Genomic DNA, 21,562 nt, shown 5'->3' with positions numbered 1-21,562 from the left:
TATCTTAGAACTTATCTCTTTCTCTCTCTCCTCGCATTTCAACACGCATGTCAAGACCAAGACCAGATTAATGCGGTTCCTCCAAAATCAGAAAACTGTCACAGCAGCTTCACCCACCACTCTTGACGGGTTGTGTGCTTGTAACAAATTAAAGGACGTGATCTGTCGTTGTGTAAAAACGTCTAACTCGCATGCTGCCACACACCTATGTGTGTAATATTAATCTACACTTTTTTCCTCACCTTTGTGAAAGAGTCCACAAGTAAAAACGGCAATAACGTAGTATACGTAGTTTACAGTTCCAAACTGTGACATCTTGACTCCATACATCCCTCCAAAGATTGAAACAAGCATATCATAATTCAGTACAATACTACTATTAGTCAACACGCATCGCCTAATTACCGCTGTTAACTGCGCGTGTAACCCGGTTTTCCCCCTCCTCTCATTCTCTTTATATTGTACAATCCTCGCTCTCCACCAGACGAGGTGTTTTCTTGTCTTCTCTGCTCAACGCGCTACACTGTACTCAATGAATGAGTAAATGAACGCTTGTGTCACTCATACATCAGAGGTAACAGCCTACTTTGTTTTCTTTCAGCAAAGGTAATATAAAGGACACATGAAATGAAATTCCGTACATAGAAATCACAAGCACTGCGTGTGTTGGTGGTAAAAACTAGAATCGGCAAACTGATGTGCTGCCAAGTATCTGTGTACTACATCTGTGCAATGTTTCAATCAAACACATCTCCAGGCACAGTTTATTCTCGTAAATAAACTGTAGCAGGTGAGAGAAAAAAATCATAAAAATGAAATAGATAGCATGAGGAAAAATCTGAAGCTTCCTAAGAAAAAATATCACATCAACTTCTAAACTGAGAGAATTTGAGCAGTATATCGATGTGAAAAGCCTCGCTGCCACATTTTGGTTGGGTGTTTTATGAATGTATGAATGCATTTATCAGATAGGAATATTGTTTCTCCGTGATTCCAGGTCAGAACTTCTTACCTTTAGACTTGGAGGCAGCTTTGTGAAACTAACCGACTTGATCTCTCTGCCACCTTCTCGATGACTGTTGAGCAGTTCTGCAGTGCACAATTTTTAAACTCCAATTTCTTTGTAAAGTCCGGATTTGCTCGTTGACCAAAGAACTTGTTGGCGGTCATGTCTTTCTTTTCTTTTAAGATTTTTTGCCATATGACTTGAGGGACATGTTCAGAATGCATGAGCTCAGGTTTTCTGCTATTGCCAGTCTGCTGTGTTTGTATCACAGACGTTAGATTTGCACGGAGAAAATGGCAGGACTGTTACTGGTGCAGGGCTTAAGCAGTGTCCCACACAGAACGATTATAACATTCACAGGACTGAAATTACAGTGAAACTCAGCACTCCACGTCACACGCTTCTTAAACTGAAGGTAACGAATCATTTTACAACCAAATCAAACTGATACAGAAAACAAATTATTTGTCTTACTTTTGGAACAAAAAACGCCATCAAAGAAAATATAAATATGACTGTACGCTCTGCAGCGCTGCCATTTTCCCGCCAAAATTCAAAAAACATGGTTCTTAAATCAGTAGGTGTTCCGCTCAGCCAGGCTACAATCTCACTGAGTGAGTGGGTGCGTGAAAACAGCTAATAAAATAGGGCCTCCTCATTAATAACAGTGACATGACATATAACAAATTTCACTTAAATAGCTAATGAGTCATCGATTTCATGGGTATTTGCTTTTTTACAACACATTTATTTCCCCCCTCCTCTTGAGTGTGTAATGGAACAGCCTCACAACTATCAGTTTCATTCTGAGTGTACTGACATTAGTCCAAGCCGAAACTGTGTGCTTTTCTTGTTTAAGTCCTAGATGACAAATTAAGCATGAAAGTCATGAAGTCTTCAGTGAACTCTCTACGCACTGTTCTTGAGTTAGTCTGAAGACCACATGAAGCTTGGAGGTTTTCAGTGACTCTGCAAAAGTTATGTGACCTATGCGCACTATGAGCCTCAAGATCCGCTCTGTGATTTTATGTACCGTATTTCATGACTGGACTTGTTGCACATGTGGAATCCTAGTACCACACTGGAGTTCTCCAGGGTTCTTTCACAAATGTCCGTAGAACAGTGCAAATGCCTGAGTGCTTGATTTTATAAACCTGTGGACATGGAATGATTGGAACACCTGAATTCAATAACTCTGAAGGGTGAGTGAATTATTTCCACTTGTGTGTGATGTGTTCTGTAGTGCTCATTGTGTCTGCTGTTGGTCCTGAGTGTGAACACACAAAGGATTTCCTGCAATCTTTGTTGTCTGTGGTTACAATGAAGAGTGCAGTGCACTGGTTCAAGGTTTTTGCCACTTTTTTGTGATGTTTTTTTCTTCTTCCCTTTATTTTGTGCACCCCCCCCCACCACCACCAAAAAATAAATAAATCTAATTTTCACTATTTATTATATTTACCATGCACTGTGCAGCTATAAATAAAAAAACTAAAAACATATGGCCTGTTTATGGGCCTTAAAAGCTAAAAATACTTTCTCACTGCCCTTCGTCTTAAAATACAAATAGTGGACTTGTCCATTGATGTTGCTTGTAAACTGCAACACAGCACTTCAATGAAGGGGTCACACAACACTACAGTGGGTATGACAGCAGTCTGCATGTTTTTAGACTGTACACCTGCAATATTTATAGAGACAAATAATCTGCCACCGTCACAGAGTACAGTGTGTTTTCTTTTTCATTTTGTACAAAAGGTAACTCATACATCAACATACCTGAAAGAGTACATGGAGGCAGAATAAGAAAATATGGAGCCTTTCTTTCAGCAAGGTTGATTTGGGAAGAAGCAGAAACTTAAAATGTCGCATTAAAAAAAAACAGTTTTGATAAACAGTGCAATGTCTGCTGATTCAAAAACAATAACATATTACACCACCAATACCTTTACACTTACTAGATTGACAAATATTCCTGGATTGAGTAACTAAAAGCTCTAAAGTTGTATGGATTTTTTTCCCTTGTACAATGATGATTTATTGAGCTGTAAATGTGTCAGCATAGGCATCGTAGGGAGTTTTCATTGTGTTTATTAGCATTAGTATTAATTTCATCAAAAAGAGCAGTTTAATCAATCAATCAAAGTTATTGATGAGAAAAAGAGAAAAAGTTTTATGTTAGTAACTCCTGCTCATCTTCACAGTCCTTATTATTATTGTAACTTATTAACAGAGCAGCTGAAAAACGAGTCAACAAAACATGATTTGTAATAAACTGGATGTCAAAGAAATAATTAAAAAAAACAAACAAATAGGACAAAGTTGTGGCATAAAATTGTAATTTACATAAATACCAATTATTGTGTTCTGAATGCTTCAGTGTAACAGTTATCTGTTTGCCAAATTTTAGCAGCTTTTTTTAAAGTAGGAAAAACAAACAAACAAACAAACAAAGAACATTTGTCATGGTGACGTTGAAAGCCTTGAATCATTCTGTGGTTAGAGTCTGCTTTTAGAGCTGATCGTCACCTTGTTAACATAAAGAAACGCTAAACAAAACAACACACAGTAGAAAAACTCTGTTTATATTGCACAAAGTATTCTGTACAGATTAATAGTTTATACACTACAACGTGATATGTATCAGAGTAAGGCTGACATGTGCAGTTCACCTCAGATTTGACAGGAAGTAGAAGAACAAAAAGAAGCTGTAGAGGTAATTTAGAAAATACCGTGTGTCACATGTCAGAGAATGAAAAAGAAATCAGCAACTTTCTGAGCGCAGATTGACGGGATGAAGAGTGACTTACTCCTCAGTGTTTCTAGTTTCAGGTACCATTCATCGCGAGCTCTCTGTTTGACAGACAAAAGATTTAATAAGAGTTAAAGCTGCACAAATATTTATCCAGTTAAACTGCAGTACACATATTCTTTAAGACGAGTACCTGCTCTGCTCTTTCTATACTTGACAAAGATGAGAACAGCAACACAGACCAGCAACAACACACAGGACAGAATGACTGAAATCCTGATTCCTTTGAGACAAACAGGACAAAGAAGGATATAATAATTTGAAGAACTATCAAATGACAGTAGATTGAATATAAAAACTGGCTTTAAAACATACAAATGTTAACACACCTAAATGTCTGTGGTTAAATCCTGGCTTCTTATCCAAACCTGGAAAAAAAATCACAAACATTAGAATCAAAAAGTAATCATCCATTCATAAATTAATGACATTGAAAGAGTTTCTCACCATCATCATCATCACCATCATCATGAGGAATCGTCACCATCACCTCTCTGTGAGGAGCAGAGAGCACTCGTGCTGCACATCCCACCTGTGTGCTGTTGTTACGTGAACCTGAGAGCACAGCTGTAGTGGTGACAGTGAATGTAGCGTTGGTGTTGGACACACTGACAGTGTTGTACTGTGAGAAGTTGAGGTCTTGTTGTGAGACACTGAGTGTTACAGTGGGAGCAGGTCGACCAGTGGCTGAACAGGAAACAACCCACTCTTCAGTAGAGTTTGACTCTCTGACATCAACAACAGGTTCATGCAGCTCTGTGAAGAATCAGGAAATATCATCAACATGTTCTTACAAACACCCCAGCTGCTAACACATTTATGCCCACTATGTTTGTTTGAAGAACTTGTTGTTCGTTAAAGAAGGAAAGGAAGGAAGTTCTTACCATAGACTTGGAGGCAGGGTCTACCTGTCAGAGCTCCTTCAGGATAAGTGTTAAACAGACAGTGATAGCATCCTTCATCCTGCTCCATTCACATTCCTGATGACTATGGAGCAGTTCTGTAGTCCAGTATATTTAAACTTAAATTTATCTGTAAAGCCATCATTCACTCTCTGACCATAGTAGTTGCTGTAGGTGGCAACATTCTTCTTCCCAGTAGTGACTTTCTGCCATGTGACCTGAAGGACGTCTTTAGTCTCCAAGAGCTGACAGCTGAATTCAGCATCTTCTCCCACTGCTGCCAGCACAGTCTGCTGTGTTTGGATCACTGCTGCTAGAGCTGTATGGAGATATAGTTTGAGATGTGAGGCACATTCAGTATTATGTCATAATTCCATATGAAGTCCAGGGTTTCTAGCTCTAACACTGCTGGCATATCAACCACATATTTAACTTTTGGTATATTTCATATTTCAATATACTTTCAGACTGAGCGAGATGGGCCGTCACAGAGTTTCACCGTTACATTCTTTTTTTTTTTCAAATAGGCTGTCTGTTACAGACACACACACACACACTAAGCTGGAAACCTGGACCCTCAGTGACCGATTACCAAGACTACGTGAAGTACCATCTGACAGTATACTAGAAGATGCAAATGCAGCATTACGGACAATTCCTAATGCAATCATCACTGAAACCAACCAGCTGAAGCAATACGCTCCATGGAGAAATTAAGCCAAGATCAAGGTAGCACGGATCTGAGTTAGCCAACTATCGGAGCTGCAGAAAGTTGTGATGAAGAACTTTTTTATACTGTAAATTAATAGTAGAAAAACTGATTAAGTGACAGCCTAAATTTATAATCATAAAGTCTGTCTGACCATCTTCATCAGTTCTCACATGCTGCTGCTCTCCTCCCTAATCAGTCTCTCTTACATTCGTTCTATAGTCGCCTCTCTCTACCTTTGATGACATCTCTCCTACTTAGGTGTTTGTTGAGCTAGTTAATAGGTATGCCCTCATTGTCATCTGTTGTGATTTTATTTTGAAAGGATGCTTCCTGTTATGCTGTGGAGTATACGGGAGAGTTCAGTAAACAAAGTCACATTGGTGTGAATGTTCCGGTAAAAGCCGATGCCCCACGTGTGATTATTCCTCGGTCTAGATAATAAGTATCTTCAGTATTCATGCAGATTCTGCTGGAAGACCCGTCTCTGCTAACAGTGGCGAATTCTGAATTCAGCTCTTATGAAGTGCAGGTTTCTTCTAGTAGAGGAATGCTTCATTTCGATTCCATGCGAACCTGAAATCTGTGCAACAACTGACATGTATGTTGTGGAACACATATTTACTCGTACATCCTGACTCATTAACGATGACGGAATTGTGTACGTAAATGCGCACACCATTATTGTTTTTTTTTTTTTTTTTTATTTTCAGTGCGTCATATAGCGCTAAGTATTTATTAATGTCAGCACTGTATCCTGTAAGATTCGTACATTAATCCAAAACAAATCCGGTCTTTGAGTCCCATTAACTGTAGTATTTTGACAAATATATCACAGATCTGAGAGATTAAACTACATGAAAGTGGTCTGTGGTGTTGCAGAGATGACTGCACTTTTCTTTATTGTTTCTATAATTTGACAAAAATGGGAAGCACTGCAAATCCGTCAACTAACCTTAAAATTACACCTTGATTAGACATGGATCCCCTAGCTCCCCTGTGGCGTTTTAGATATATTTGTACAAGTTTTAATTTCAGAGCACAAAAATGTAGGAAAATAACATGTAAAAGAATCACGGAAATGAAAAATTTAGGCTACTGTGGGTTTAACGCGACATTTTAAAGTTCAATAAATTTAATGCTGAAAAAGGGAAATCAAGGAAATGTTTTTGATACGGGCGACATGGGGCGTTGCCCGGGGCGGCATCGTGGTGGGGGCGGAAGCATGGGCATCGGCAAAAAAAAGTTGCTTGCACCCATGATCATGCCAGCGCATTTTTGGGATTGCATGGGCACCGATAGGTCTTCTATTGTCCATTTGCGGGGAGTAAAGGCGCCCTCCGTTTGCGAGGTGCGCCTGCTTGCTGCTTGCCGCACACGGAGTAGGGTGTTTCTAAATAAAGCGCATTTCATTCATAATATTGTCAGTCCATCCAAGCCCACTATGTATTAATTATTTTTCCCTCGGTTGTACGAAATCCCAGAAAGAAAAAAAAAAGTGTATGTAGTGTATGTTGTGGTTGTGGTGATTCTCGGGTTGGGGGGATTTGTGTTTGATACTGGAGTGAAAAATTACTGATGGAAGATGGACAAGAAAAGGTTACAGCCATCAGATCCTCAGTTTAGAAAAGAAGAGAAAAGAAGAGAAAAGAAGAGGAGGAGAAATGAGCAAAAGATAAATGTAAGCAGATGAGTCATTGGATAATGGCAGGTATTATGACATGTATCCTGGATAACATTTATTAGTAAGGATCAGAAAAACATCCGGCTAACAAAGTTAAACGGACGTTTGTGTGTCCCATTAACTCAAAAACGTTAATGGGACTCAACGTATATATACAGTATATTGTACGTTGAGTGGAAACAGGCCAGGACCGCCCCTGTAACTGGGAGGGGTGCGGCACAAAGCTTTGACAGCAGTGCTCTGTAAATGTTCACGGAGCCTCACACAGACTGTAGGAAAAAAAATGAGAAAAAAAAGAAAAGAAAAACAAGTGAAAAGTTACAGGACGCAGGCAAAGTTTAGGCACCGCCCTCATATCTCTCATCTCGCGTGACCATTGCATACTCATTCTGATTACATTTATCTGTCATTCCCAATAGATCAACACTTCGCACTTGGAATGAGAGAGGCAGATATTATTTGAGTTTCACCCTCTGAAAAGCATCCGAAAATAACGTGTTTATGTTATTACAGACTTAGAGAAAGCACATGAGCAGCTATCGAGCTACACTGTCTGAAGGGTCGATTAGCCACATGTCCGCACACTTCAGCGACTCATCGTGACCACCCAGAAGAAGTATCTTCTCGAGTTTTATTTTCAATTATCAAAATGAACATTTTAAATAAAATATATGAAATCTGTTTTCCTTTCAACAAAAGTTAAAGACAACATCAATATGACAGCAATCACTCGAATAAGACGGCATATATTTAATATCACTTTGGATTTAAGCGAATAAATAACCAATATGTCAAATTGACAACAAAAACAACAATGTCAGCTCGGCTGTTGTTTTCTTCATATACACGCGCATATCCGCTTGTGATCAACAGAAGCTGCTGTATTAGAAATATTGTTATGTTTCTGATCTATCCGCCATTAGACGAGTTGTTGCCACAAACTAAAAGACGTGACCTGTCGGTGTGTAAAAATATCTAACTCGCATACTGCCACACACCTATGTGTGTAATATTTATGTACACTTTCTCCTTACCTTTGTCAAAGACTCCAAAAATAAAAAAGCCAATAACCCAGTGTACAGTTCCAAGCGGTGACATTTTACTCTGCCCTTCTCCACCAGACTGAAGCGCATTGCTAAACTTGCGGTACATTATTCGTTGCGGGAGCCATCCAAAAACATATATACTAACAAATAAATAACACGTGCTAAGAAAAAAAAAAGGATCATATTATAATAACAATATTACTATTATTCAACAAGAAATTGCGAATTATCACTTTAAAATGCTGAAAAACAGCGCGTTCCCCTGGTTTCCCCCATGCAATGGAACAATCTAGTATAGTCCTGCCGACTCGAGGAACAAATCAAAGTTTATGTTACTCAAATATCAGACACAATATCGTGCCTACTTTTTCCCCTTTCTTCTAATGAAAAATAAATATCACATATATTAAATTGTATTGAACGGTATGCATAAACATCATAAAGCACTGTGTTGGTATTCAAAGGTAGAACCATCAAACTCCTGCTGCCAATTACTTCCGTGGACAAATGGTAAATGGCCTGTATTTGTATAGCGCTTTACTAGTCCCTAAGGACCCCAAAGCGCTTTACACGTGCAGTCATCCACCCATTCACACACACATTCACACACTGGTGATGGCAAGCTACATTGTAGCCACAGCCGCCCTGGGGCGCACTGACACAGGCGACAACCAGCACGAGCATTTCAATCAGTCACAACTTCAGTCACAATTTATTGTAACAAGTGATAAATAAAAATAAATGAAAACTGCATGGGAAAAGTCTGATGGTTGCTAACATGAATTTCTAAACTGAGAGAATTCGAGAAAGATATGAAAAGCCTCGGTCCCGCTACAGTATGGGTGGGTGTGTTTTTTATGTATAGAAGTAATTTTTAAATGTTCATATTTTTCTTCCATGATTTCAGACCAGACGTTCTTACCTTTAGACTTGAAGGCAGCTTCTTCCTGTCAAAGCTTATTCGGTGTGTTAAACAAACAGCGACAGTGGCCGTCATCTCTCTCATCTCTCCGTCATCTCTCCATCGTAAACGGTTTCACGTGAAAGCAACGAGTTATTTTAAAACTCCATAATAATACAGAACGCAAATAGCTTGTCTTATTCTCGACAAAAAAAAATGCCATCAAAGAAAATGAAAATATGATTGCACGCGGTGCCACGTTGCCATATGGCCGCCAAAATTCAAAAAACAAGTCTCTTAAATCGGGAAGTAGGTCCATAATCTCACAGGGTGTATGCGTGAAAAAGCAAAGAAAAAAGTGCCTCCCGTCGTTAAAAAACAGCGACATGACATATCACGAGGTTCACTGGGACAGCTAATAATCAGTCATTTGATAAACATTTACTATTTCACATGCCTATCCGCTATTTAAATGCACATATATTCCTCAGTGCCCCCGTTCAGTGTGCAGTGAAACAGTCTCACAATTTACTTTCGCTTTCATTCTGAGTGAGCTGAGCAGATTTGTATAATCTCAAACTGAGTGCTTGTCTAAGGTCTACAAGTCAATAAATCAAGCAACAGAAAGAGAGAAAGGGGAAAGAAACACCTCGGACTTTATAAAACATGCCTAATCTAAAAACCTAAGAACTAGGGGTGGGCCTCGATTAAAAATTAATCTAATTAAATTTGAGGCTATGTAATTAATTAATATCGATTAATCACATTTAAACGCACAAGAAAATTTGTCCAAATGTGCAAATGTTTTTGTAATTTAAAAGGGCTTTAGTGGGCGACAGAATGAAATAATAGACATGCACATGGATATTGTGAACTCAAGCTCTTTTAATTTATGGGAAAAAAAACATTTAAACTGCATTTCAATGCAAAACAGAGAAAAAGATAATATCCCTGGCCAAAATTGGGCAGACTTAAAAATAAAGTGCTATTTTAAGTACTTTAAGTACATGTTCAAAATGGTATTGTCTTTAAATAATAATAATAAAAAATTCAACATGAAGTGCAGATATTCTTCTTAAAAAAATAAGGCAGAGACATAAAAGGTTATTTGAACAGTGTCACCTTTAAACTCAGACTAACCTTAACCAAAATTATTTTGTACTTTAGGCTAAAAGAGTATGCTCATCAAACATTTTTTGTGCAAAAATAAAAAACCTATTGGACTCAAAATACCTCCATGCTTATTTATTGTACATCTCTTTGAGCCAGTTACTTGGACAAACTAGCCTCTTCACATTTTCAGAGCTCAAGGCAGCTCTCTGTTTTTTTTTTTTTTTTGTTTGTTTTTTGTTACCATCTGACCTGCAAGCAAAGACAGTCTCTCACATGGACAGAAGTGGCAGGACTAATTAAATACTTGCAGGTAAGGACAGACAGCTGTGGGTGGGTCCCTGCTCGACTGGACCACTACTGCACGGCAGTCTGTCTCACTGCTGGTGGATTCTGCTCTGTACAAGCTCATGGCCCTGTTACACAGGGCTTCCTCATCTGAATCAGAGTCTGAAGACAATGAAGAGAGGAGGAGGCTCTTTGTCTTTGCTGGCTCCTTTGAGGTGGCATCTTCACACTGTTCCTGCAGCAGGGCCTCAAGGCTGCTCCAAACCTCTTCTCGCTCTCCCCTTGCAAGACACTTTAAATCCTTAAAGTGTGGGTCAAGCACAGTAGCTATCTTGAGCCACTGATGGTTGAGTGTATCTACATGTTGGATAGATCCTTTGTGAAGTCACTCTTAAATTTCACCATGTAGTTTCAGTCATCATCAGAGACCTCCATGGTGTGATGCAGGTGGCAGAAAGCAGGTAAAAACCAGGTCTCAAAGTTTTTTGACAATCCCCCCCAAAACAGAAAGGATGCATCATTTTTCTCCTGGGTGTAGATGCATGAAAGTCATGAAAAGTCTTCAGTAAACTTTCTACACACTGTTCTTGAGTTAATGCAGCACTCAGCATCCGCTCTGTGATTTTATGTACCCTATCACTTCGTGGCTGATTCATTGTCGCTTCCAGTCACTTCCATGTTGTTATAGTACAGCTAACAGTTGATTTTGGAATATTTAGTAGTGAGGAAATTTCATGAGTGGACTTGTTGCACAGGTGGAATCCTATCACAGCACCACGCTGGAGTTCTCCAGGCTTCTTTCACAAATGTCTGTAGAACAGTGTAAATGCCTGAGTGCTTGATTTTAAACACCATGTGGACATGGAAGTGATTGAACACCTAAATTCAATAACTCTGAAGGGTGAGTGAATTATTTCCACTTTTCTGTGATGTGTTCTGTAGTGCTCATTGTGTCTGCTGTTGGTCCTGAGTGTGAACACACAAATGATTTCCTGCAATCTTTGTTCTCTCCGGTGCCTTGGTTCGAGGTTTTTTTCACACACACAATAAGTCTCATTTGTCATTATTTATCATATTTACCGTGCACTGTGCAGCTGGTAACTGCAACACAGAGCAATTTTTTTTGAGCACAGGGAGCTGATTAGTGACAATCGAAAGCAAGGGAAATATCAGAATCAGAATCAGAATCAGAATCGTGTTTATTGGCCAAGTATATGTGCAGACAAATACAAGGAATTTGGTTCCGGTAGATGGTGGCTATCAAGCACAGCAATGTAAAACACACACACACACACACACACACACACACACACACACACACACACACACACACACACACACACACACACACACACACACACGTCTATATATACATTACACATGCATACACATACATACACAAAGCTGTGTAAACCAACTATAAATAACTAAACTTATGTACATAAAATACAGAAATGAAATGAGGTGGAATGAATACTACAGAATGTACATAAGGTGTAGTTGCAGTCTGGCAGTGGGAGCAGTGTGACAGGTCAACTGTTTAGGAGGGAGATGGCGAGGGGAAAGAAACTGTTCCTGTGTCGGGTGGTCCTGGTCTGCAGGCTTCTGTACCGTCTGCCAGAGGGCAGCAGATCAAAAAGTCTGTGTCCAGGGTGTGAGGGGTCTGTGATGATTTTACCTGCCCGTTTCCTGGTTCTTGAGAGGTACAGATCCTGGATGGAGGGCAGGGGGGCGCCGATGATCCTTTCTGCTACCCGTACAGTCCACTGCAGTCTGCTCCTGTCCTGTTTAGTGGCTGCACCATACCAGACTGTGATGGAGGAGCACAGGACAGACTCAATGACTGCAGTGTAGAACTGGATTAGCAGCTCCTGTGGAAGACTGTACTTCCCCAGTTGTCTCAGGAAGTACATCCTCTGCTGGGTCTTTTTGAGGATGGAGTTGATGTTGGTCTCCCACTTCAGGTCCTGGGAGATGGTGGTACCCAGGAACTTGAAGATCTCCACAGTCGACACAGGGCTGTCTGATATGATGAGGGGGGGCAGAGTTGAGGGATGTCTCCTGAAGTCCACTGTCATCTCTACAGTTTTAAGAGTGTTCAGCTCCAGATTGTGCTGACTGCACCAGAGTACCAGCCGCTCAACTTCCTGCCGGTATGCAGACTCATCACCATCCTGAATGAGGCCAATGACGGTGGTGTCATCTGCAAACTTTAGGAGTTTAACAGCCGAGTTCTTGGAGGTGCAGTCATTAGTGTAGAGGGAGAACAGTAGTGGTGAGAGGACACATCCTTGAGGGGCACCAATACTGAGGGTCCGAGTTTCAGAGGTGATCTCCCCCAGCCTCACTTGTTGCTTTCTGTCTGTCAGGAAGCTGGTGATCCACTGACAGGTAGCTGGAGACACGCTGAGCTGGGAGAGTTTGGAAGAGAGAAGTTCAGGCACGATGGTGTTAAAAGCCGAACTAAAGTCCACAAACAGGATCCTGGCATAAGTTCCCGGGCGGTCGAGGTGTTGCAGGATGTAATGCAGCCCCATATTCACTGCATCATCCACAGACCTGTTTGCCCGGTAGGCAAACTGCAGAGGGTCCAGCTGGTGGCCTGTAATGTCCTTCAGATGGGCTAACACCAGTCGTTCGAAGGATTTCATGACCACAGACGTCAAGGCGATAGGTCTGTAGTCGTTCAGTCCTGTGATGGTGGGTTTCTTGGGAACAGGGATGATGGTGGAGCGTTTGAAGCAGGAGGGAACTTCACACAGCTCCAGGGATCTGTTGAAGATGCGAGTGAAGATGGGAGCCAGCTGTTCAGCACAGGTCTTGAGGAGGTTGTAGGAGGTCATCCTACGGCTGTAGTGCCACCTAGTAGAACAAAGTGCAAACAAAGGCAGTGGTTGGTGTGGCTCACCAAGGAAACCTTCCCAACAAATCTCAATGGATACATTCACGAATCAAGAATTCCTTCTTAATGTCCACAACAAAAATTGAACTACAGCTGAATTTAGAATAGTCTCGTGGATTATTAGTTCTTTGATTTTTCAGAGAATAGGGAGAGTGAACCTCATTTCTATTTGAGAAAATAAAATAAAAAACACAAAACAGTAATAATGATTTAAATGTGTTTTACTGAAGGTGAAAATGGTAAAAACGTTCTGGAACTTGGAATTACATATATACATATATTACATATATATGGAATTTGCAACCATTAAACACTGTCCTCACTTCTGAAAATTAAAAAAACAAAAAACAAGATTAAACTAACTAACAAATGACCATTCATAATTATAAAAAAAAATAGTATCATTAATTAACAATTAAAGCACAAAACTAAGCAAACTAGTCTGTGCTGTCAAAGCAGTGGTAGGAAACCTTGTGTTTTGGTGGTTTGCGTGTTTCCCCACACTGACTGAAACAGCAGCTCAGGTGACTTTATCATTTTAGGAGTCCCCTCCCTCTTTTGATCTGTCTTTTAATCTCACCTCAGAATAAATACTTTCTAGTTTATTTATTCACTCATACATTATTCTGCAGGTGTGGATGATATTTCTCTCTGTGAATCTGAACAAATGTTGCTCAGCTGCGAGGACTGTGTCAAGTTCCCCCCTTGAACTCAAGGATGTCCAATTCAAGAAATACACACCAAGATGGGAGGATACACGAGGAGGTAATGTCATATATGCAAAATGCCCCCAAAGCTGTTTTTCAGCGAGTGTTTTATAGAGGAGCTGATGCAGCAGGATTTTAAATTATGTTTAACAAGGAACAGTATACCCAAGACTATACTGGCAGGACTTCCAAAATAAGACATGTTTTTCTACCTTAAATTTAAAAACTAATAACTTGTTTTCGAAAATTTGTGTTGTGGAAGTCTGGAATAAATCAAGCTACACACAAAGAGGTTGTCTTTGTAAAATGTATTTACCTTTGCAAAGGGGTCACACAACACTACAGTGGGTATGACAGCAGTCTGCATGTTTTTAGACTGTAAGCCTGCAAAATTTATAGAGACAAATAATCTGCCACCGTCACAGAATACAGTGTTTTTCCTTTTTTGTGTGAAAGGTAACTCATACATCAACATACCAAAAAGGGCACATGAAGGCAGAATAAGAAAATATGGAGCCTTTCTTTCAGAGAGGTCAATTTGAGAAGTAGCAGAATCTTAAAATTTTGCATAAAAAAAACATTTTTGATAAACAGTCTGAAGAGTAAAAAACAATAACACGTTATACCACCAATACCTTTAAACTGGCATGGTTTTACATTAGTAGATTGGCATATATTCATGGATTGAGTAACGATGATTTCTTGAGCTGTAAATATCTCAGCACAAGTAGCAGTTTTTGATAAGGGCGACACAAGTATAACTACCCCATGAGTAGTTATACTTGTATACTTATACAGCAACAGTATTGTAGTACAACCCAATATCCGCCAATCGGCAACAAAAGTAAGACAGGAAAAAAATGATCTATTTAACAGAACACTTCACAGATCAAAGATGCTTTTATTATTTGGAAATCACTTTGTGGCACAACACTGGGATTTCTTTTTCTCTTTTTTTTTTAATTATCGGGAGGAGGCCCCAGGACACGCTGAAGAGATTACATTTAATGAAATACAACTGCATCTCTTGGCTGACCTGGTCTGGGCTTGTCTGCCACCTTCACTTCAGATAGTGGAGGAAAAATTGTTTTTTAAATTTTACATGTGTGTTCAGTATATGTAAAACAAACAGTTTTACGTGCAGCTGTGCATGTGCCGCCAATCAAAAGCATCCATCTGATCATCTGTTTGATAAAAACAATTTTTGTAGAAATCTGAAATAAACCAAGAGACAAACAAGCAGATTGACTTTGTGAAATTTATTTACCTTTGAAAATGTGTCAGTCAGCAGTACAGTGAGAATAACAGCAGTCTGCATGTGTTTAGACTGACAAACTCAAACTGTAAGGCTGAAAATTGCTGTCTTTATGTGTGGAAAGGTAACTGATATCAACAGATGGTATACCTGCAAAACTACATGGAGACAATATGGAGTGTTTTGCACAGAGAAGAAGCAAAAGCTTCAAATGTCTCTTTACACTTTTTGATGAGCAGTGCAATGTTTGCAGAAAAAAAAACATTAAAACATTATTAAAACAATACTTGACTAGCACCAGGATGGTCTTACATCACTAAGGTGATAAATATTCCTGGTCTGAGTAACTGAACACAAATGTATGTGTTGGTTTTTTAACAATACACGTAGTAATAAATTGAGCATAACATGTTCACAGTGAACAAACAGAGACCTTCAGCTGCCATTTTCTGCAATTTCGGGTGGAAAAGCTTTGTTATTTACAAAAGCACAGTGCAGTTTTCATTGTAGTTGTCTCTGGTAGTATCAATTTAATCAATGAAATCAATTTAATCAAAGTTATTGATGAGAAAGGTTCATGTTAGCCACTCATGCTCATTTTCACAGTTCGCATTTCAAGTAACTTAATGTTTAAATATCTGACAAAACACCAAAACATGACTTTTATAAACAGCACCATTTCAAAGATATACAAAAAAATAAATAAACAGCACAAAGTACTGAAATAAAAATTATGTAACATTCTGGCATAATGAACTGACACTCCTCAGGAGGTGTCTGCCTTCTGCCACTGAGTGTCTGAGTGTCCCTTCATTTGACTGAAAATGGTCCAGTTCTAAAAAGAAAAACAAAAACATTTTAGCATCTGTGTCAATATTGCTGAATAAAAATATTTTTGAACAAAGAACAATAGCTTAGACAAACCAAAGACAGGGTTTGATGAATTAGAAAGAAAGTAGAAAAGTAAAAGGTAAGTTGGAAAGAATTGAAATGTGACAATATCCTGAAGAGTGAAAAAGAAATCAGCAACTTTGCGAGTGCAGTGTGGCAGGATGAAGACAGACTTACTCCTGAGTGTTTCTTGTTTCGGTTATAATTCACCACGAGCTCTCTGTGTGACAGACAACAGATTTAAGAACAGTTGAATATGTAAATATGCTGTAATATCAGCAGACGAGAACCTGCTTTGAGATCACTTTTTATACCTGACAAAGATGAGTGCAGCTACACAGAGCACCAACACCACAGACGACAGGATGACTGAAATCCTGATTCCTTTGAGAAAAACAAGAGACAGAAGGATATAATAATGTGAACAACTATCAAATGACAAAAAAAAATTTAACATAAAAACTGGCTTTAAAAACACAAATGTTAACACACCTAAATTTCTCTGATTAGATCCTGACTTCTTATCCAAACCTGGAAAAAGAAACACAAACATTAGAATCACACAGTAATCATTAATTTATAAATCAGTGACGTTGAAACAATTTCTCACCATCATCATCATCATCAGAAATCATCACCATCACCTCTCTGTGAGGAGCAGAGAGCACTCGTGCTGCACATCCCACCTGTGTGCTGTTGTTACGTGAACCTGAGAGCACAGCTGTAGTGGTGACAGTGAATGTAGCGTTGGTGTTGGACACACTGACAGTGTTGTACTGTGAGAAGCTGAGGTCTTGTTGTGAGACACTGAGTGTTACAGTGGGAGCAGGTCGACCAGTGGCTGAACAGGAAACAACCCACTCTTCAGTAGAGTTTGACTCTCTGACATCAACAACAGGTTCATGCAGCTCTGTGAAGGATCAGGAAATATCTTATAAGGACCATGTTGTCAAGAATAAACCAGCTTCTGGTGCATTTAATCACATTAAGGTAAAAGTTCTTACCATAGACTTGGAGGCAGGGTTTACCTGTGAAGGAGCCTTCAGGATAAGTGTTAAACAGACAGTGATAGCAACCTTCATCCTGCTCCATCACATTCCTGATGACTATGGAGCAGTTCTGTAGTTCAGTATGTTTAAACTTAAATTTATCAGTAAAGCCATCATTCACTCTCTGACCAAACTGCTTGTTGTAGGTGGCAACATTCTTCTCTCCATCATGTGAGATTTTCTGCCATGTGACTTGAAGGACGTCTTTAGTCTCCAAGAGCTGACAGCTGAATTCAGCATCTTCTCCCACTGCTGCCAGCACAGTCTGCTGTGTTTGGATCACTGCTGTTAGAGCTGTAGGAGATATAGATCAAGCTGTGAGGCACTTTAAATATAATGTTCAAGTCCAACTTGCTGACACATGAGGTCCAGTGTTACTGGCTATCCCAGTTACTGCAACACACACTTTTACCTTCAGCCTCACACTGACTCTGCCTAAACAAATCTGGTAACAGTGTTATTGCAACAGGAATCAGAGTTGCTTCCAGCTGGTTCAGGTTTTTTAGTTCTACTGCAACACCCCGAACACAACCATAGAGGTGCACACACATGTGCAGATCACTATCCACCCTTTTTAGACACAAGGCAAGATTTTCAGGTTACATAATATATTAGATGTAAAATTCATCCCAATGTCTCCATAGACAGACTTATAATTATGCCAAGGAATGTAAAAAAATTAAAATAACAGCCTGTTTAGAAAAAACAGGCTGTTTTGAGCTTCATTGTTAGCGCCCAAGGTCAAATTTGACTACTATATTGGGTAATATATCATATGAAAGGGCAGTTAAAGTACATACAATAGTATGTAATGCTTAGAGGTCAAACATCAAAGATCAAGGTCAAACCTTTTTTTTCAGTTTGCAGTTTAGGAAAATCTCCAAATTTTAAAGCTAAACCAATAAATTACTCACTGGGGGACATATGCACTTTCTTTGTTTGAGTTCTTTAAAAAACATTTGTTAAAACAACATTATCAATTCACAGTGACTATTATAAAAATTCATATGTTACACTTGAATTCAGCATTAACAATTCTCACATTACCATGTTTGATAAATAATAAATTGTGTGGATTATGGCATGAACCTGTGCAAACATTTTCAGACAAATGTCACTCAGGGCATCATTAGCCATCAAGTCGGCTACACTTCTTTAGATTGTAAGCTGACATAATATCACAACTTCCACGTTGTCCCTTCTGCGCTTCTTGTTCTTCTACTTTTTCTTCTTCTTTGCCGGTCGACACCAACAATAAGCTGCATTACCTTATTACTTTTTCAAACTATGACATTCACATATTGAAAATTGATTCAGAGTGAGATTAATTCCCCCCCCACACACACACACACAAATACTGGGAATGCTGATGTGTTGCTGTGATTTTCCTAAAGAACAAGCCCCGTGACCGTCACTAACCCCTCCTAAATACTCAGAGAAACTACAGAAAATATACTTTAACACTGTCGGTGGTTGTACTTGTCACAACATAAACTAAATTCTCAGCTCATCTTGGTGACCTCTACTCTATAAAAATAAAAGTCAATTCTATAAAAAGGTCTAACTCACATACTGTCAAATGCAGTTTTTTCTCACCTTTGTCAAAGGCTCCAAAAATGAAAACAGCAAGAAAATAATATAAAACTCCAAAGAAGGACATTTCATTGACACGCCATTCATTTAAACTCCAGGTTCCTGCTTCTGCATTTCCTTGAGTTTGATCCAATCAAATGCGTACAGCTCGCGTGGAGTCACGTTACTCAACATTTCACGGTCACGTCACTTCCAGCTCTGAAAGTCGGAGCAGCTCCACCACCATCTCTCAGTTCGCTGTCCAAACGGAGATGTGAACGCACTTGGGGACAATAAATTACGCTTAAAGTGTTTCGTTCTGACAGAGTGGGCTTTCCACCCACCCCATTAATGCTCCTGTGCAGTCCTTCAAGAGACTACCTGCATGTCTCTGGACAGGGATGATCTGTGCGTTGGTCGAGTGCTGATTGATTGACAAGTGGACGGGAATAGAGTGAAAGCGGAGTTTACCAGGAGCGGCAGAAGCACAGAAATGTAAAATAATAACAAGACAGCATTAAAAGCACAGAGAGCGGCTGCACTGAACACGTTTCATTGTTCGTAACTTTCGGTTTCTCTTCAGATCTTTGTCTGTTAGAACTTCACTCTGGCTGATGGGTCAAGAGCAGCACAATCCTACAGACTGTATGTACACACGTGAAACCCCAATTACCATTCAAACATGTTAATTGTTTTTTTGTTTTTTGGGGGTTTTTAGATTTTTTTTCCCCTAAATATCTGCAGTTACAAGTTGTTCAGCTGTTCAACTGTCTGATTTTTACACGCGACTTTTGCTACTCTTCTCCTACATCTGATCTGTGCTGAGATTCATTTGTAATCTAAAGCTCATTAACCCCGAGCTTCTCATGCTCGGTGTACATGTATACCACCAGGTGGCGTACTCAGTCTTCGTCACATTAGTTGGCTGGTAGTGATGGGTGCGCGATGCAGGGCAGGTACAGTCACGGATCACAGTACATTCACCATATGCTTGTTGTAGGGACGTGTTTATGTTTTTCAGTAGTTGCCATAGGTCGCTAGTATTGGCACTTTGTATAAAATAAAATGTTAACTGAACAGTTGTGACTGCTCAGCCTATGGTTCAACAGCAAACTCTTATATCAGCTGGCAGAGAGGAAACAAAAAAATCTCACTGTATAGGAGTCAGCGGGTTATCATATACAACAGCTGCAACAGCATGAAAGGCAATAATAATAATAACAATAATAACAATAATAATAACAGCCTGGAACTACAGCAAGACATCACCTTCTAGTAGTTCCTTCTAGCTACATTGGTACTTTAACACATATTCAGAGTGTCGAGGCAGACTAGAAAAATATGGTTGATGGAAGAATGGTCAGTTTACTCACTTTACTGTATCACACTGGAGCATTTATGAAATGTGAATAAGCAGAGTAACCATCTACAGATACCTCTGTCTCCTAAGCCTGGTCACCATAAATGAGGAGGCACGTCTCTCTGCAGCAGTCTGTTCTGAACGTAACCACAGTGATTTGTTTTACATTTTGTCATGTTACTGCCTCATTCAGTTCATTTTCACCTTGAAACTCTACACACAATATGCCAGAGTGACAAAGTGAAAATGTTTGCTTGTAATTCTTGCAAATTTATTAAAAAGAAAACCAAAACTATAACACACACATAACTATTCACAGATGTTGCCATGACACTGGAAGTTGAGCTCAGGTGTATCCTGTTGCCAGTGATCATCTGGCAGATGTTTCTATATGTGTGATAAATTCAGTTGAATTGGACAGGATTTCTAAAGGCACACAGCGGTCTCTATCAGCTCACATAGGTGACAGAGAACAAACCAAGCCATGAAGTCCAAGGAATTGTTTGTATATCTCTGAGACGGGATTGTAGGAAAGTGTGCAGAAAAATGTGTGCAGAATTGAAGGTCCCAAGAAGCACATGGCAACACACCTGGACTTTACCAAAAGGCAAGGACTCTCAGAACATGAGAAATAAAACTTTTCTGGTCTGATGAAAGAAACATAGAACTCTTTGGCCTGAATGCCAAGCATCATGTCTGGAGGAAACCAATACCATCCCTATAGTGAACGCAATTCCTAATGAACGAAGCCTTAGCTTGATGCTCTCAACTTCTTTTTGTTTTGTGTCCAATAATAAACATATAATGTGAAAAGATCCCCAATAAATTACCTTATATGTGGTGACATCCAAAAGTGGGGATCTATTAATGTGTTTTCAAAAACATTTCCTGTGGAAATCTTTAAATAAATCAAGGTTCACACAACTAGGTTGTCTTTGTGAGCTTGAGTTACCTTTGCAATGAGGTCAAACAGCAGTGCAGTGAATAAACTGTTGCATTAGATTTCATTTCAGCAACACGAGCAGCTTGTTTGTTGATTTTCACAATTCTCACTTAAAATCACTTGATGTCAAAATATTTGACAAACAAGACAAAATGTCACCTTTTATGAACAACAGTTTTTCCTAATAATAAAGAAATATACAAACATACAAATATACAAAGTATTGAAATTAAAAGTGCATTTTCCCCCAAAAAAGCTGAGTGCAGTAACAAAGACCGACTAAATAAATGACTGAACTCCTGATTCCTACGAGACAAACAGTGGAAAGAAGGATATAATAATCTGAACAGCTATTAAATGACAAAACACTGAACATAAAAACTGGCTTTAATAACACAGATGTTAAAAGACCTAAATTTCTGTGATTA

The 21,562-nt window shown here is 39.3% G+C and overlaps 2 protein-coding genes and 1 long non-coding RNA gene across 4 annotated transcripts in view; all 3 read right to left on the bottom strand.

Annotated features, from left to right (window-relative positions):
- The window catches only part of LOC109199907 (OX-2 membrane glycoprotein-like), a 48,371-nt gene extending 48,025 nt beyond the window's left edge, over positions 1 to 346 (bottom strand). Inside the window, exon 1 of the mRNA XM_025902761.1 lies at positions 243 to 346. Within this exon, the coding sequence (XP_025758546.1) occupies positions 243 to 330 (88 nt within the window). The 5' untranslated portion in view covers positions 331 to 346. The remainder of the gene's footprint in view (positions 1 to 242) is intronic.
- Positions 347 to 2,721: 2,375 nt separating this feature from the next.
- On the bottom strand, positions 2,722 to 8,277 carry LOC102080902 (OX-2 membrane glycoprotein). The gene is made up of 6 exons (XR_002060164.2): positions 8,145 to 8,277; positions 4,700 to 5,036; positions 4,263 to 4,571; positions 4,145 to 4,183; positions 3,949 to 4,038; positions 2,722 to 3,856 (listed from the first exon to the last, which is right to left on the bottom strand). It is a non-coding gene; the product is annotated as an OX-2 membrane glycoprotein (long non-coding RNA).
- Positions 8,278 to 15,308: 7,031 nt separating this feature from the next.
- LOC112841708 (OX-2 membrane glycoprotein) lies at positions 15,309 to 18,998 on the bottom strand. 2 transcript variants are annotated; one of them, XM_025902767.1, is made up of 7 exons: positions 18,856 to 18,997; positions 17,215 to 17,553; positions 16,819 to 17,120; positions 16,703 to 16,742; positions 16,525 to 16,594; positions 16,388 to 16,430; positions 15,309 to 16,154 (listed from the first exon to the last, which is right to left on the bottom strand). In XM_025902767.1, the coding sequence occupies exons 1-7, from the start codon at positions 18,917 to 18,919 to the stop codon at positions 16,086 to 16,088; spliced, it is 927 nt and encodes a 308-aa protein (XP_025758552.1). In that variant the 5' UTR covers positions 18,920 to 18,997; the 3' UTR covers positions 15,309 to 16,085. The 2 variants fall into 2 exon arrangements, with proteins under 2 accessions (XP_025758552.1, XP_025758551.1); XM_025902766.1 differs by having other exon boundaries at positions 15,309 to 16,430; positions 16,703 to 16,741; positions 16,821 to 17,120; positions 18,856 to 18,998.
- Positions 18,999 to 21,562: the final 2,564 nt, after the last annotated feature.

The sequence above is a fragment of the Oreochromis niloticus genome, linkage group LG23, assembly GCF_001858045.2.
Source record: "Oreochromis niloticus isolate F11D_XX linkage group LG23, O_niloticus_UMD_NMBU, whole genome shotgun sequence".
NCBI classification, from domain to species: Eukaryota; Metazoa; Chordata; class Actinopteri; order Cichliformes; family Cichlidae; genus Oreochromis; species Oreochromis niloticus.
Note: the sequence above shows the minus strand (reverse complement) of the source record. Positions and strands in the feature narration are given on the sequence as shown.